This window comes from Giraffa tippelskirchi, chromosome 5 (assembly GCF_054371585.1).
Source record: "Giraffa tippelskirchi isolate mGirTip1 chromosome 5, T2T-mGirTip1v1.2.pri, whole genome shotgun sequence".
NCBI classification, from domain to species: domain Eukaryota; kingdom Metazoa; phylum Chordata; class Mammalia; order Artiodactyla; family Giraffidae; genus Giraffa; species Giraffa tippelskirchi.
The window spans coordinates 94,900,911-94,914,446 of NC_137279.1; the positions used below are offsets into that span (position 1 = coordinate 94,900,911).

The 13,536-nt window shown below is 42.3% G+C and overlaps 2 protein-coding genes across 57 annotated transcripts in view; one reads left to right on the forward strand and one right to left on the reverse strand.

Annotated features, from left to right (window-relative positions):
• The window catches only part of UBAP2L (ubiquitin associated protein 2 like), a 42,496-nt gene extending 37,849 nt beyond the window's left edge, over window positions 1-4,647 (reverse strand). For 27 of the 50 annotated variants that reach the window (XM_081494739.1, XM_081494722.1, XM_081494733.1 and 24 more), the window contains exons 1-2: window positions 4,615-4,647; window positions 428-557 (exon numbers count right to left, since the gene is read on the reverse strand). In XM_081494739.1, the coding sequence (XP_081350865.1) occupies window positions 428-517 (90 nt within the window). In that variant the 5' untranslated portion in view covers window positions 518-557; window positions 4,615-4,647. Of the gene's footprint in view, window positions 1-427; window positions 558-4,549 lie in introns of all 50 variants that reach the window. The other 23 variants (XM_081494740.1, XM_081494721.1, XM_081494727.1 and 20 more) reach the window with 1 other exon arrangement.
• A 361-nt stretch (window positions 4,648-5,008) lies between these two features.
• Window positions 5,009-13,345, forward strand: LTAP1 (lipid transport auxiliary protein 1). Of its 7 annotated transcripts, none has more exons than XM_081494780.1 (8): window positions 5,009-5,239; window positions 5,609-5,730; window positions 9,519-9,636; window positions 9,846-9,899; window positions 10,578-10,744; window positions 10,837-10,895; window positions 12,540-12,633; window positions 13,051-13,345. In XM_081494780.1, the coding sequence occupies exons 2-8, from the start codon at window positions 5,668-5,670 to the stop codon at window positions 13,126-13,128; spliced, it is 633 nt and encodes a 210-aa protein (XP_081350906.1). In that variant the 5' UTR covers window positions 5,009-5,239; window positions 5,609-5,667; the 3' UTR covers window positions 13,129-13,345. The 7 variants fall into 7 exon arrangements, with proteins under 7 accessions (XP_081350906.1, XP_081350901.1, XP_081350905.1 ...); XM_081494775.1 differs by having other exon boundaries at window positions 5,629-5,730; XM_081494779.1 differs by lacking the exon at window positions 13,051-13,345 and having other exon boundaries at window positions 12,540-13,025.
• Window positions 13,346-13,536: the final 191 nt, after the last annotated feature.

The window sequence follows — 13,536 nt, forward strand, 5'->3', positions numbered from 1 at the left end:
GACCAGAGAGGAAAATAAAAGACAAGTTAGGGAAAAGAAGAGCAAAGGAAAGGAAAAGGTGGCAAGACAAAGACTGGCTCAAGAGATGTCAAAGTGGAAATTCTAGGAAAAAAGAAATGTATTGCTGAAACAACCCAGATGAATAAAGGAAACTGCTATCTTAGAGATACAAAGCACAGGACCCATCCTTTACAAGCCTCATAATGCAGTAAATTAACAATAAAAAAAATTAACAAAAAATAACCATATTGCATCACAGTGTGTCATTAACAATTATCAGGCCCTAAGTGAAAAGACGAAAGGATAAGAAATTAAAAATAAAAAAACCAAACTAATAACCCAAAGCACAGAACGATGCTGTACTAGATGGAAACCAGTATCAACCAGCAAGGCTATCCCATGGATCCATATCCCGTGGGTTCTTTACCTGGGGCCGCTGCTTGTGCTGTGTCTGGTTTTGGTTTTGAGGTGGTTCCCAGTTTCCCCGGGCTCGGTTAGTGCCCACCGATGTCATCATTTACAGTATATACAAATAACAGTATTTACAAGGTAGAATACTGAAAGATTTAAAAAAAAGAAAAAAATGTTTAGATGTTAAATGCAGGTAAAATGTTTTCAACCTCTTTCATCAGCACCTTCACCACTATCATTTCTTCAAAGAAACCAACATGCACCTGTTCTTGAGACATTTATAGTTTGATAAATTCTTTAGGGTACTAATCCATTTTTGCAGAACAATAAATGTATAAAACATGTGTTAAGTGATGGTTTGTTTATTTTAAAGTTATGGCCACAATTTGGTACAGTCCCTTATAAGCAGGCTTTGTTAAGTTTTGCTATCTTGATAGCTAGCAAAACAATGTTAATAATCAAGTCTTCCCATAGGTGAAAATATCCAAAGTCCCTCTGACAGAAAGAAAGATAATCAGCAAAGCCTGGAAACAAAAGCATTCCAGGAAGGGGATTAGCCTATACTTCAAATAAAAACAGTTTAAAATGCTGTACTCAACCTACCTTTGAAAACAGCTTTACCTGCCTTACAACCTTTTAAACATAAGCTGCGTGTGTCCTCCACCATTTGGCAAAAGACAAGCTCAAGTCTAGCCTTTCTCCCTCAAGTTTCTGTCCCTAGTATGGTGCAGGGGCTCCCACAACTTTCAACAAGGCATATATTAGCTCCAGTGACTGCTAAGAATCTCAGTTCCTTGGATAATAATTCCAACACCTGCTTTTGTGGCTGCTTCTGTTGGTTTCCTAAGTCTGAAGTTCCAAGAAACAAGAATGGCAATTACCCTCCACCACTCACCTTAATATACAGAGAATCCCAAATTTGTCCCAAATCAAAAGCATTTGGCACAAAGTTTTATTTGGAAGAAAGTCCTTCTGGGAAACCATTTTAAACTTGAGACATTATTGCCAGCAAGATGACTTTGTTGAGTCTTTAAAGAGACAAGGAACACACAGGGCCTTCCCAAAACCAGATCAGTTTTTGTTACAACACTTCTAACAAGCAAAGATTCTACTGAATTTAAGTTGCCTTCATTCATACTTTTGTTTTATAATGCAATCTCAGTTGCTGTATTTAGTAAACAAAGAAAACATTCATATTATGGAGTGCTCAAAATGAGGTTACTCTGCATGTTTTATTCCATTCCAAAGAGGACCAGTTTATACTTTTCTATTATTTATTTTTCATTAATAAAACTTCATATAGGGTAATTCTAGGCTGCCCAGAAGACATTGCTGGATTTGAGGGACAGGTAGGTTGGGTTTCTAAGGAAATATGCAAGCGTTAACTATTTAGAGTGAATTTCACCTATTTCTTGGGTCACAAAGAAAGCTAACTTTCCTTTACCCAGTTGGGTCAATATGTCACATAGGTCTTTATTGTCTGATTCAGTCATTAAGAATGAAGAGTTCTACATTCCCTATCACCAAGAAAGATTTTTAAGGAAACTCCGGGGCTAATTTTTAACCATTACCTCTTTTCCCTACACATGTGCACAAAAAGACCTGTAAATTTGTCTAGATAGTACAGGATTATTTGATACACAGTAGTCCATTTTCCCAGGCTGCCATTATTGTCAAGTTTCAACACTTAACTTAAAAAAATCAAGTGTTGTTCAACCAAGTACCTAGATTCAAATCAAACAGAAAAGAAAAAAAAAAAAAAGAAAATACCTAGAAGAAAACCATTAGGTATTATTATAACTGGCTCAAAGATGAAGATTCTAACTATGGGAGTAGCCTCTTCTAGAACTTAAAAATATAGATTGTGTTCTACTCCACATGTGTTTTCCATTTGTGAGCATGAGTTACACTGTAGAATTTCATGGCTACCTGTAAGGACAATTGCATGTACAATACCTGTCAGCATAAATACATCAGTCATTTCAAAACCCACATTAATTACTCAGGAAAGAGGGGGGAAAAAAAAAAACTCCTGATCATTCTATTTACTTCCATTTCTCTCTTACAAGTGCTTTGAAATGTGTGACTAACAAAATTTTACCACCTATGTAGCAGCAACACTGAGCAACAGGTCAAAAATAAGTGATCTGGGATGGATCACTGGAGGGCACAGAATTAGGAGCCTTTTACTAGTAAAGAGACACATACCCAAAGTTATCACAGTAGAGGTGAGGAATCTTGTTAAGTACTCTTTCATATAGCATAAAAATATTTAATGAAAGTAGGTGAGAAGTATTGGAGACAAGGGAATAGTGCAGGAACAAATACAGGTTTCAACACAGGAGTGCCCTTGACCATTTTTTGAAAACCAGCTACTTAAAAAAATAGCCAGAGAAATTTTACAGAAAAAAATAAATAACAAGTATTTATTGAGTATCTACTGTGTGTCCAGTATTTTAGTAAATACAAAAGCAATAGGACTTGGTTGCTGCCCTCAGGGAGCTTACAATCTAATTTGAGAAACAATTCGGAAACTGAAGCTGGCCGGGGATGGGTAAGGCTTGCTACTTCTAAAAGAGCAATTAATTCCCCTAGATGCTCTGTGGAAATAACCCCTGCAACTCCTTCCCCATCAACTTGAACCTAATTAAAAAAAGAGTACTTCCCAGTTAGGACACATTTTGGCAAGAAGGGGCTTTAAAAATCAAAATCAAAACAGTACATTTTAAGGTCTTTCATCATCAGTTTTCATGCCAGTAACACTTTCCGACTTCCCGTTCACAACGGAAATAATCACCGGGAGAGCCTAATCTTTTTAAGGACAATGGTTGCAGGATCTCAAAAGCAGTTTTATCAACCCATACACGGCCAAAACGTTTTAGTTCTCCAGGAATTCGGGTTGTCAATGACCCTCATCACATCCCAGCAAGTCACATCAGATATCCATCCCCAAAGCAGAAGATGGGCGGTGGAAGTGAATGGGGAAGAGACAAAAAAAAAAACAAACAAACACGATTTCACCATCTAATAATCAGGGACAGTCAAAGGCAAAAAGGATAACAATAACAACAACAAAAAAGGCCTGTTACTGTGGTGTTTTTCTTTCCACAATATCCTACACCAGAGATGGCTACATTTCAACAGTGGAAAAGGAGCAGCCTATTTGTGACATCAGTTTGCAAAGCAATTTAAGGACTGCCCACAAGGTGAAGGGTCTGAAGAAATTTGGGATTCCTGTTCCATTATGAGAAGAGTGATCAAATACCCCACTGCTCTAGTGACGTCCCTTAGGCGTAATATACCCTATGGGGGCCTCCATGCTCAGCTTCCCAGATAACATAATAATTGTTTGGGGTACCCAAAACAACAGTATGGACAACAGGAAGCTAAAAACAACAGCAAGTAAATATATTCCAAGAGCTGGGGCGGTGAGAAAGAAAAGAAGGGTAATAAGAGGAGCTGACAAAGAGGCTGGAAACGGAGAGGGGACGCAAGCCCACGCGTGGAGGATGGGAGGCTCACCTCGCTCAGCACCACATCGGGAGCTCACGGGGCCAATCGCCTCCTTACCTCCCACCCGGAACAAATTAATCCTCCGCACTCCAAACTGAGGGCCACATGGGGGAGTTTGGGGCAGCTCCACCCCATCGTCCTCCCCCCCCCCGCCCCGCCACCCCTAAACCAGGCCGGATCCGGATCAGAGGGGGCCCGCAGAGGATTGGAAAGGGAGGAGGCCTTCTCGTCTTCTCCACAGGAACCGACCAGGGTAAAGAGAGGGCCCTACCTCAGGCGGGGCCCAGGCCTCGCTCACTCGCGCTCTTTCTCGCTCTCCCCCGTCTCAGGCTCTAGCCGCATGGCCCCCCCCCGCCGACTGCCCCAAGCCCCGCCCCGGCCACGCTCCCAAATCGAGGCCCCGGCTCTGGCGCGGCCCACTAGGCCGCGAACCCAACCATAAACAAAACCTCCAGCGGCCGACTCGGGGGGGGGGCGCCAGGGCTCGCACGACTAGGTGGGGGGTGTACAGTGGGGAACACGGTACGGGGGGGGCCTACCGAGCGAGGGGTATACGGCGGGGGTAAGGGAGAAAGGACGGAGGGTAAAAAGGGGATCGCGGATTTAAAGGGGCCGCGGACAATACCCGGCCCCGCCGCGCTGCCGCTGCCGCCGCCGCCGCCGCCAACGCCGCTGCGCTCCCAACTTTACCTCAGTCTCCTCCACACTGACACCCCGGGCCGCGCCGCCCCTGTCACGTGATATAAGGTTCCCTCCTCCCCCCTCCCCTTTTCCCTCTCGCGCTCGCTCTCGCGCCTTCTCCCTCCCACTTGCCTTCCTGCGTCCCCCAGCACGTGACGCGAAAAGGGACGCGCACGTAAGCGTGCGCGTGCCGCCTCGCCACGAGACACCTCATTCCGGCTGCGCGCGTCTGCCCCGCCTCCTCCGAGGCGGCCCCGCCTCCGCCACGTGACGAGCAGAGTGCCTCAGCTTCCTCTTACTGGCGTAGTTCCGCGTCTCAGCACTCGCCGGTCCCGGTTGTCTTTGCGTGCCTGAGTCACGTGTTTCGGGGAAGCGGGAAGGCGTCGTCCTTCTTTCCTAGCCCCCCCCATCCGCCATGTTTTCAGGCCCGGTCAGCCTTCGTCTATCCCCGTAAGGAAATGGCTGGGGAGTTTCAGGAAACCCAGGCGCCGTTGCCTCAGCGGAGCCCAGGCTGACGAGGCAGGGCAGCGGGTTAAACCGGAGCAGTTCCGCGCGGGGTGGGGAGGCCATGGCGTCCGGCAGTAACTGGCTGTCTGGCGTGAATGTCGTGCTGGTGATGGCCTACGGGAGTCTGGTGAGGAGATTCCCCCACCCCATTCCTGCGGTCGCGTCTGACCCAGTAGAGACCCTCCTCTTGAGCAGTCCCCCGTGTCCTCATTCTCCACCCACTCACCTGCACTTTTTCTGGGCTTTGACTCCTATCCCAGGAGTACCTGGGAGCGTAAGTCACCGGCTCGGACCGCCCCGCCCCCAGCCGAGAACCCTCCCTCTAAACCCTGGGACGCAGACCCCCCACGCATATCCGCCACAGGTTCACCCGTACCCACTCTACCGGTAATGGCCTTGCTTTGCCCGAACTTATATCCCAAAGTACCCCTGAGAACCCCAGTTGAGATTTGAATTGAAGGCATGCCTTTTATTTGTTTAATTTTTTTAATTCAAGGTTCTCTGCCTTTTGGACAGGTGTTTGTACTGCTATTTATTTTTGTGAAGAGGCAAATCATGCGCTTTGCAATGAAATCCCGAAGGGGACCTCATGTCCCTGTGGGACACAATGCCCCCAAGGTAGGTCCTTAAAACATGAGATAGGCGTGATTCTCCAGATCTATTAGGGCTCAGAATGAGATTTCCTTTGCCTTTAGAAATGACTCAATTCCCATATTTCTTTGTCCAGTTACCCATGTGCTTGCTTTAGTACACTGAGCGATAAAGGTCATCTTGAGTCCTGGCTTACCTGCTCACTGCTGTGGCACAGCTAGTAACTTATCCAAGGACTTCAATTTCTGCATCTGCAGAATGAAGGACTTGAATTAAAATTACAAACTTTCTGTGGTAAGATATTTCCCTGTTAAACTTAAGCTACCCAGTGTTTTCTGTTTTGAGGATTTTGTTTTGTTTTTGATTTGGGATGGAGTTAGAGTGATTAGAATTAGCCCCACATCAGTGAGGAGGCAAACTTTGCAAAACTTTAGATTTATGAAGTGAAGTCACTCAGTCATGTCCGACTCTTTGCGACCCTATGGACTGTAGCTGGCCAGGCTCCTCTGTCCATGGGATTTTCCAGGCAAGAATACTGGAGTGGGTTGCCATTTCCTTCTCCAGGAGATCTTCCCGACTCGGGAATCGAACCCAGATATCCTGCATTGCAGGCAGACTCTTGACCGTCTGAGCCACCAGGGAATCCATTTAGATTTATGCTGCTGCTGCTGCTGCTAAGTCGCTTCAGTCGTGTCCGACTCTGTGCGACCCCATAGACGGCAGCCCACCAGGCTCCGCCGTCCCTGGGATTCTCCAGGCAAGAACACTGGAGTGGGTTGCCATTTCCTTCTCCAATGCATGAAAGTGAAAAGTGAAAGTGAAGTTGCTTAGTCGTCTCTGACTTCGCGATCCCATGAACTGCAGCCTACCAGGCTCCTCCTTCCATGGGATTTTCCAGGCAAGAGTACTGGAGTGGGTTGCCATTGCCTTCTCCGTTAGATTTATGAGGGCACCACAAATCATCTATTTCCATCATTCATGTTGCAAACTGAAACCTAAGAAAAGGAAGCAACTTACTGAGGACATACAGGAAGTGAATAACCAAGTAGTGTCTGTCTCTACTGTCTCCTGAAGGTAACTGCTTTCCTTTCCTCACTTTAAATAATCTACTGAAATTTTATTTATATCCCAGTCCTTCCTGAGTTCCATACTTGTGTATCCAAACGCCTACCTAACGTTTCCAGCTAGATGTCTGATAGGCATCTCAAACCTAACATGTCTAAATCAGAACTTTTAATACCCTACTGCGACCCCCATCCTGCTGCTGCTCTCTTCCACTTTTGGGTCAGCCCTACCAACCTCCGTTTGTATGGCTCTCCATTGATCACTGGGATCCAGTTACGCTGGTTGAGTTGCTTATCTTTATGTGTGCTGTCACTGGGGTAGAATGATCAACCTCTGGTTTTCATGTAGCTAGTTCATTTGATCTTTAGAGCTTACCTCAAATGCTATTTCCTAGAAAGAGGAATGCTTATGACTCATTATAAACTAGGTTTTTTTTTCCAGATAGCATTTTACTACAAGTTGTCTTTTATGTGTATTTGTTTAATGCCCGTCTCTTCCCTAAGCTCTAATAATGTAGGCACCATGCTAATTTTGCTATAGAGCCAGGGCCTACATATAGTAGGTAGTTAATAATTCATTGTTGAGTGAAAAGCAGGTTAGTGGGAGGGCTAGAGCTGGTATACAATTATGTCAACTCCTAGACCAGTGTTCTTTCATTAACTAGTGTTGTAACTCTCTTCTCATTTTTCTTTGCTGATATATTTCATGGAAAGCCTCAAAGATGTGGCCTGAAACCTCAACAGTGCTTCCACATTCTCTCAGTTCTCCAAATGCCAACTGCCTCCTATAAGAAGGATATAGGGTTAGTTTACACTGTATCATGAGTCAGTCGAAACTTTGACTATTTAAAAACACCCCACCACTGCCGTCCCCTCCCAGCCAACCATAGACTAGATGAGATCAAGATTCCTTTTGCTCTAAAACATTCTGTCTAAATTCTTATCTGTTGCTGGTGAAAAGTGTAAATTAAATTAGTAAAACTGCTTTGGAAAATATTGGGGTATTGTCTAGTAAGATTGCAAATGTGCCTAATCCACAGCCCAGCAGTTCCATTCCTACCATAGAGAAATTAATTTTTGCATGTGTACCAGAAGACATGTACAAGAATACAGCATTTTTTGTAATTTTTCTTTTTAATATGGTATGCTAAATTTCCACTTGAAAATGGATATATAATCACATATTTGTGTTCTGGAACACTTTGAGAAATGAAAATAAACTGAAGATAAGAATACGAACACAAATGAATCCCCAAAATATTTTTGAATGGAAACAATAAATCACAAACATGAATGAATATCAAAAACATGCCGAGTGAAAAAAATGCCAGAAAGCCATTCACAAAAGAGTACGTACCGTATGATTCCATTCCATTTGTAGAGAATTTTAAAACAGATAAAACATCAGTGTGCCCTGGGTCATGGAGGGGGAGGTTAACTGCACAGGAGGATGAAAAACATTTTGGGATGGTGAAAATGTTCTGTATCTTGATTGGAATGGTAGTTGAATGAAAGTACTCATTTGTTAAGATTCATCAAACTACACACGTAAAATGGATGTATTTTATTGCATGTAAATTAAACCTCAATAAAGTTTATTTAAAATTTTAAAAGCGTGCAGAGAAATTCAAAATATTTTTCCATTTGTATGAAGTTCAAAGCCAGGCAAAGCTAAACATCTTCAGGGTAACATAATAAAACAGCAAAGAAAAATAAAACTTGAGAAATTAAGGTTGGAGGTTGCATTTGACCAGGGGTGGACACACAAGGGTTTGAAGTCATTGGTCATGTCCCAGTTCTTAAAGTAAGTGGTGCATACAGGTGTTCATCTTAGTGAATTTTATAATTATTTAAGGTGTACATATACGTGAAATGTATTCTATGCATGACATACTTCACAATGGAAGTTTCTAAACAGAATACTTCTTGGGACTCTGGCAGCCCTTTTAAGTTTGAAAGATGAATATGCAACTGTTAACAATGGTTTTATATATATATATATGTATATATATATATTTTTTATAATTTGACTGCACTGGGTTTTTGTTGCAGCATGTGGGATCTGGTTCCCTGACCAGGGATCAAACCTGGGCCCCCTGTATTGGGAGCTTGGAGTCTTAGCCACTGAACCACCAGGGAAGTCCCTAGTTTCTTTTTGAATTACCTACTTAAAAAATTAAATATGCTCTTAGAACACAGTCTCTAGAAATCCTGTGGTCCACCAGGGATAGTTCCCAAATTTCTAAACCACATACAGATCTCCTTATAGGGTTTTAGAATAGATTATGACCTACGGTTGATGTCCATTTTTTCCCAGCTCAGGAAATAACACCTAACCAAGACTCTTATAAATCCAATTGAGGGGACGTCACTGGCAGTCCAGTGGTTAAGACTACACTTCCACTGCAGGGGATGTGGGTTCAATCCCTGATGGGGAAGCTAAAAGCCTTCATGCAGCTCCCTGATGCGGAAAAAAAAAATTTTTCAGAAAGGCAGAAATAATAAAACTTGAAGGAATTCTAGCAGATTAAAAGATCTAGCTTAGAGATAAGCATTTTGGAGAGGTTCTTAGCAAATCCAGTCCCATTCTTTCTTAAATTCTTGAGTCTTAACCTGGTGGTTTCATTAGCCAAATGAGCATGTTCTCTGCTTTTGTTGTCTTAATTGTTCCCCTACTTTGCCCCATTTCCAGAGTGATGGGAAGCAAAGTACAGGCTAAATGGCCATGTATTCTTTTCTCCACATGAACAGGACTTAAAAGAGGAGATTGATATCCGACTGTCCAAGGTTCAGGATATCAAGTATGAACCTCAGCTTCTCGCAGATGATGATGCAAGACTGCTACAGCTGGAAACCCAGGGAAATCAAAGTATGTAGCATGTTCTTGGAGAATACTTCAGTGAGGGGTCTTCACAAATTCTGAATTCCTTTTCTCAATTGTAAACATAGCTGCTGGCAAACTCAACTACTGTGGTTCCTTGTTACTGGGCATATGTTAGATTGGGAAGCACTTTAAGCTTGCTGGAGTTTGGAGAATCTTTTGAGGGTTATTCTTGACACCAGTCTCTTTCTCAACAGATTGCTACAACTACCTATACAGGATGAAAGCTCTGGATGCCATCCGTGCCTCTGGTAAGGGCTGCTCAGCAGCTGTTCTGTATCCTGAGAGCTCACCTGGGAAAGAGAGGGAGGAACCCAATTTATGTTAGAATTTGTCCTTTCTACACCTACCCAACTGGTAGAGTTTCCTAATTTTGAGAGTACTGGGTTACTGTTTTGCCTTAAGGAGATGATGTAGTTAAGTTATTTTTCTCCAGAGAGTCTGGATTTGTTTTGCTCTTTCTATACCTTTAGTTTCATGAACTAGTGGTAATTTGGTGGTAATTTGCTTGTTTTTCCCCAGGAGACAGGCAGCATCTGCTTTTTCACCAAGCCTACATAAATTGTTCTTATAATTTTTTTTTTCCATTTGACCATTGTCAAAAATGCTCTTGAATTTTTTTCCATTTTTTTCATATGACTGTTGGCAGAAATGCTCCATTTCTACTAAAACATAGTTTATATCTTAAACTATGGGTAGGTAGGAGGGTAAATAGAAAAATGACACTGTTGTGTACCATTGGTATAGTTTAACAGTTGTATTGCCACCACTGTATGACCACTCAGAGATAGCTCTAGATCTCTAGTCTTCTTAATTCTCTTAAAATTTCCCCCCAACTCACTCATTGTACCTGTTTCTAAGTTTGGGAAATTAATTAGGAAGACTAAACAAATAGGAAAGGGGGTATCATTGTTCTGTTATTTCCACAGAGATCCCATTTCATGCTGAAGGCCGGCATCCCCATTCCTTAATGGGCAAGAATTTCCGCTCTTACCTGCTAGATCTTCGAAACACTAGTACTCCTTTCAAGGGTGTGCGCAAGGCCCTCATTGATACCCTGCTGGATGGCTATGAGACAGCCCGCTATGGGACAGGGGTAAGCCACAGTGGACAGCCACTTATTCCTTCAGGGAACTAAAGGGATGCCCCAGACTGAGAGATCCTCATTCTTCCTTCCTCTTTCTTCAGGTCTTTGGCCTGAGTGAGTACCTGCGCTATCAGGATGCCCTGAGTGAGCTGGCCACAGTGTGAGTTTGGAGGGGAACATGTCAAAGAAAGCTGGTTAGAGAATACAGTAGTCCTGGGCTGTTCTCACAGATTACCTTCAAAAGCACTGTGAACAAAATCTATGATAATATAGAAGTTGTCAGGTCCTACAGCTGTTTCTTTCTTATGTTGGAAAGTAGATGCAAGCTAATAAGAGAAGTTTCTCCTTCTTTTTTGTATCTCTTGTTTTTTTTTTTTTTGTCCAACTCATTAAAATGTCAGAATTGGTATAATCTGTTACACCAGTAAAAGGAATAAAATAGTTTTTCAGCAAACAAAGATGTCTTCTTTTGTATCTTGGTCTGATGAAAGTAAGAATTAAATGTCAGCCAACTTATTACCACTTAAAGTATTAATAACCCTGACTGAAACAAAAGGTATCACTAAAGAGCTAGCTGTGTTTTATGGAAGAGACTTCATGACTTTTTGCTGGGAACATTTTAAATACCTACTAACAGAGCTTCAATATGTTGTTTATGCATGTATGTAATTATAAGAGTAAAGAGGGAAAGCCAGTCTGGAATAAAGAGTTACTTACCAGCCACGGAAAGAATACATCTGCTTTGTCCTGTGTTGATTATGACTCTTTCTCAAAAGATGAGGGGTGTGTCTGTCCTGTTTTCTCTATATACTTATAAACTACGTTTTCTAAAGACAAAAGGTCCTATAAAAACTACTTAGAAAACTAATGAAAACACTTGGAAAGGGTGGAAAAGGCCTGTTCAAGTTCAGTTTCTTTGAGTCAATTACTGTATGACTCCACTTATATGAGGTACTTAGAGTAGTCATAGTAATAGAGACAGAAAGTAGAATGGTGGTTGGTAGCGGCTGGAGGGAAGGAGAAATAGGGAGTTGTTTAATAGGCAGAGAGTTTGTTTTCCAAGATGAAAAGAATTCTGGACGTTGGTTGCACAACAGTGTGAATGTACCTAACACTACTGAACTGTAAACATTTAAAAATTGTTAAGATGGCAAATTTTATGTGTATTTTACCACATTTTTAAAAATTTAGTCTCTTTGATCTCTAGTTTCTAGAACGTTTCAATGGGTATATTGAAGAGTATAGGCTCTAAAATATGACAAACTTAGGTTTTAATCCTAGCTCTCTGTCACTTACTAGCTTTGTGACCTCAGGCAACTTACTTGATGGACCCTCAGTTTCCTAATCTGCAAAAGGGGTGATACCACCATAAAGGGATAATGGGATGTGAGTAAATTACATGTTGGTAAAAGAACCAGATTTAGTGTCCTAACTTGTGATAACTCAGTAGTTAATTTCAATATTATTTTTTGGAGGTCATTTGTTTCAAAGGACTCTTTGGACTGGGAGTATATTAGTGGCATGCACACATTAGAACTAATCAGAATTAGAATGAGTCAGAATTAAAAGTTTTCTTTAAGCACGGTGGAATGAAGAAGAGGTTGAGTCAGAGGCAGGGACTCAGTGGGAAAATTGGTTTCTCTGCTATTTCTAAGCTACCACATGGGATTTTAGTAACTAGTTTATAAGATAGGACAGAGACCATTTGTGGCTACAACTGCATGTATAGGATGTAGAAGCCTTGAATTGTTTTCTTCCATTTGTCCTCTGTCTGTCCATGACCAGCCTTCTTTGTGTTCTTCAGGGTCAAAGCACGAAGTGGGAGCTCTCAGCGACAACACCAGTCAGCAGCCAAAGACCTAACCCAGTCTCCTGAAGTCTCCCCAACAACCATCCAGGTGACATACCTCCCCTCCAGTCAGAAGAGTAAACGTGCCAAGCACTTCCTCGAATTGAAGAGCTTTAAGGACAACTATAACACTCTGGAGAGTACTCTGTGATGGAGCTGAAGGACTCTCACTGTTGATGGAGGCAGACAGACTGCAGTGTGCTTGCCGGGTGGCCCTCACTCAGGTCATCTGGTTCAGCCAAATGAAGCTCTGGTTGTGTTCAGAGCTCTTAAGATTTCATGCCTAGAGGATCATTCTCCCATCCTCTTTTACAGCCAGTTTCAGAACATCAGTTAAAGACTTTATTTTCCCCTGGTAGCACTTTTCTCTGGAGTTGAATTAGATGTTTTTCTTAGTATTTCTGTCAAACCTTCCTTAAAAATGCTCACTTGGTTTTTTGATCATGGTTCATCTGTCCTTTTCCAGACTACAGATTATCCCAAGGGTGACGTGGCTTGGTGTCTTGTCTTCTGTACACAGGTGAATGGGAACCATTTGGTTTGAGACATCTAAGAGTTGATTGGTGGAAATGGTATACAGAATGGTAGGGAAATTGGTGGAGGCCATGAGTGGTATGTAGAACAACTTACCCTGGTGCTCCACTTAAACCATGATGTTAATGGGTACATTAACACAACTTCTCTAAAATGCAAGGATCTGCCTTCCACTTTCATTGTATTACTGTCATGAATAAATTGAAAAGGAATGTTTTAACATCTGATATAATCCCATTACTCCTTATTGGTGGGATAGTGTGAGGGAATAGACCAATATCCTGATCTGACTTTATAAACCATTTAATGAACAATTAAAAAATAAAGCATATGATTCATTCCTCTAGTTGTCTTTTAGTAAAACAGGCATGTGAGGACTTTGCTGGTGGTCCAGTGGCTAAGACTTCATGCTCCCAAT

Bases quoted from the DNA above. Each gene is read 5' to 3' on its own strand.
- LTAP1 (XM_081494774.1), top strand. From the start codon at position 5,174: ATGGCGTCCGGCAGTAACTGGCTGTCTGGCGTGAATGTCGTGCTGGTG. The intron at 5,731-9,518 runs GTAGGTCCTTAA...CCACATGAACAG, and splicing joins TGGGACACAATGCCCCCAAG to GACTTAAAAGAGGAGATTGA. The intron at 10,745-10,836 runs GTAAGCCACAGT...CTCTTTCTTCAG, and splicing joins CAGCCCGCTATGGGACAGGG to GTCTTTGGCCTGAGTGAGTA.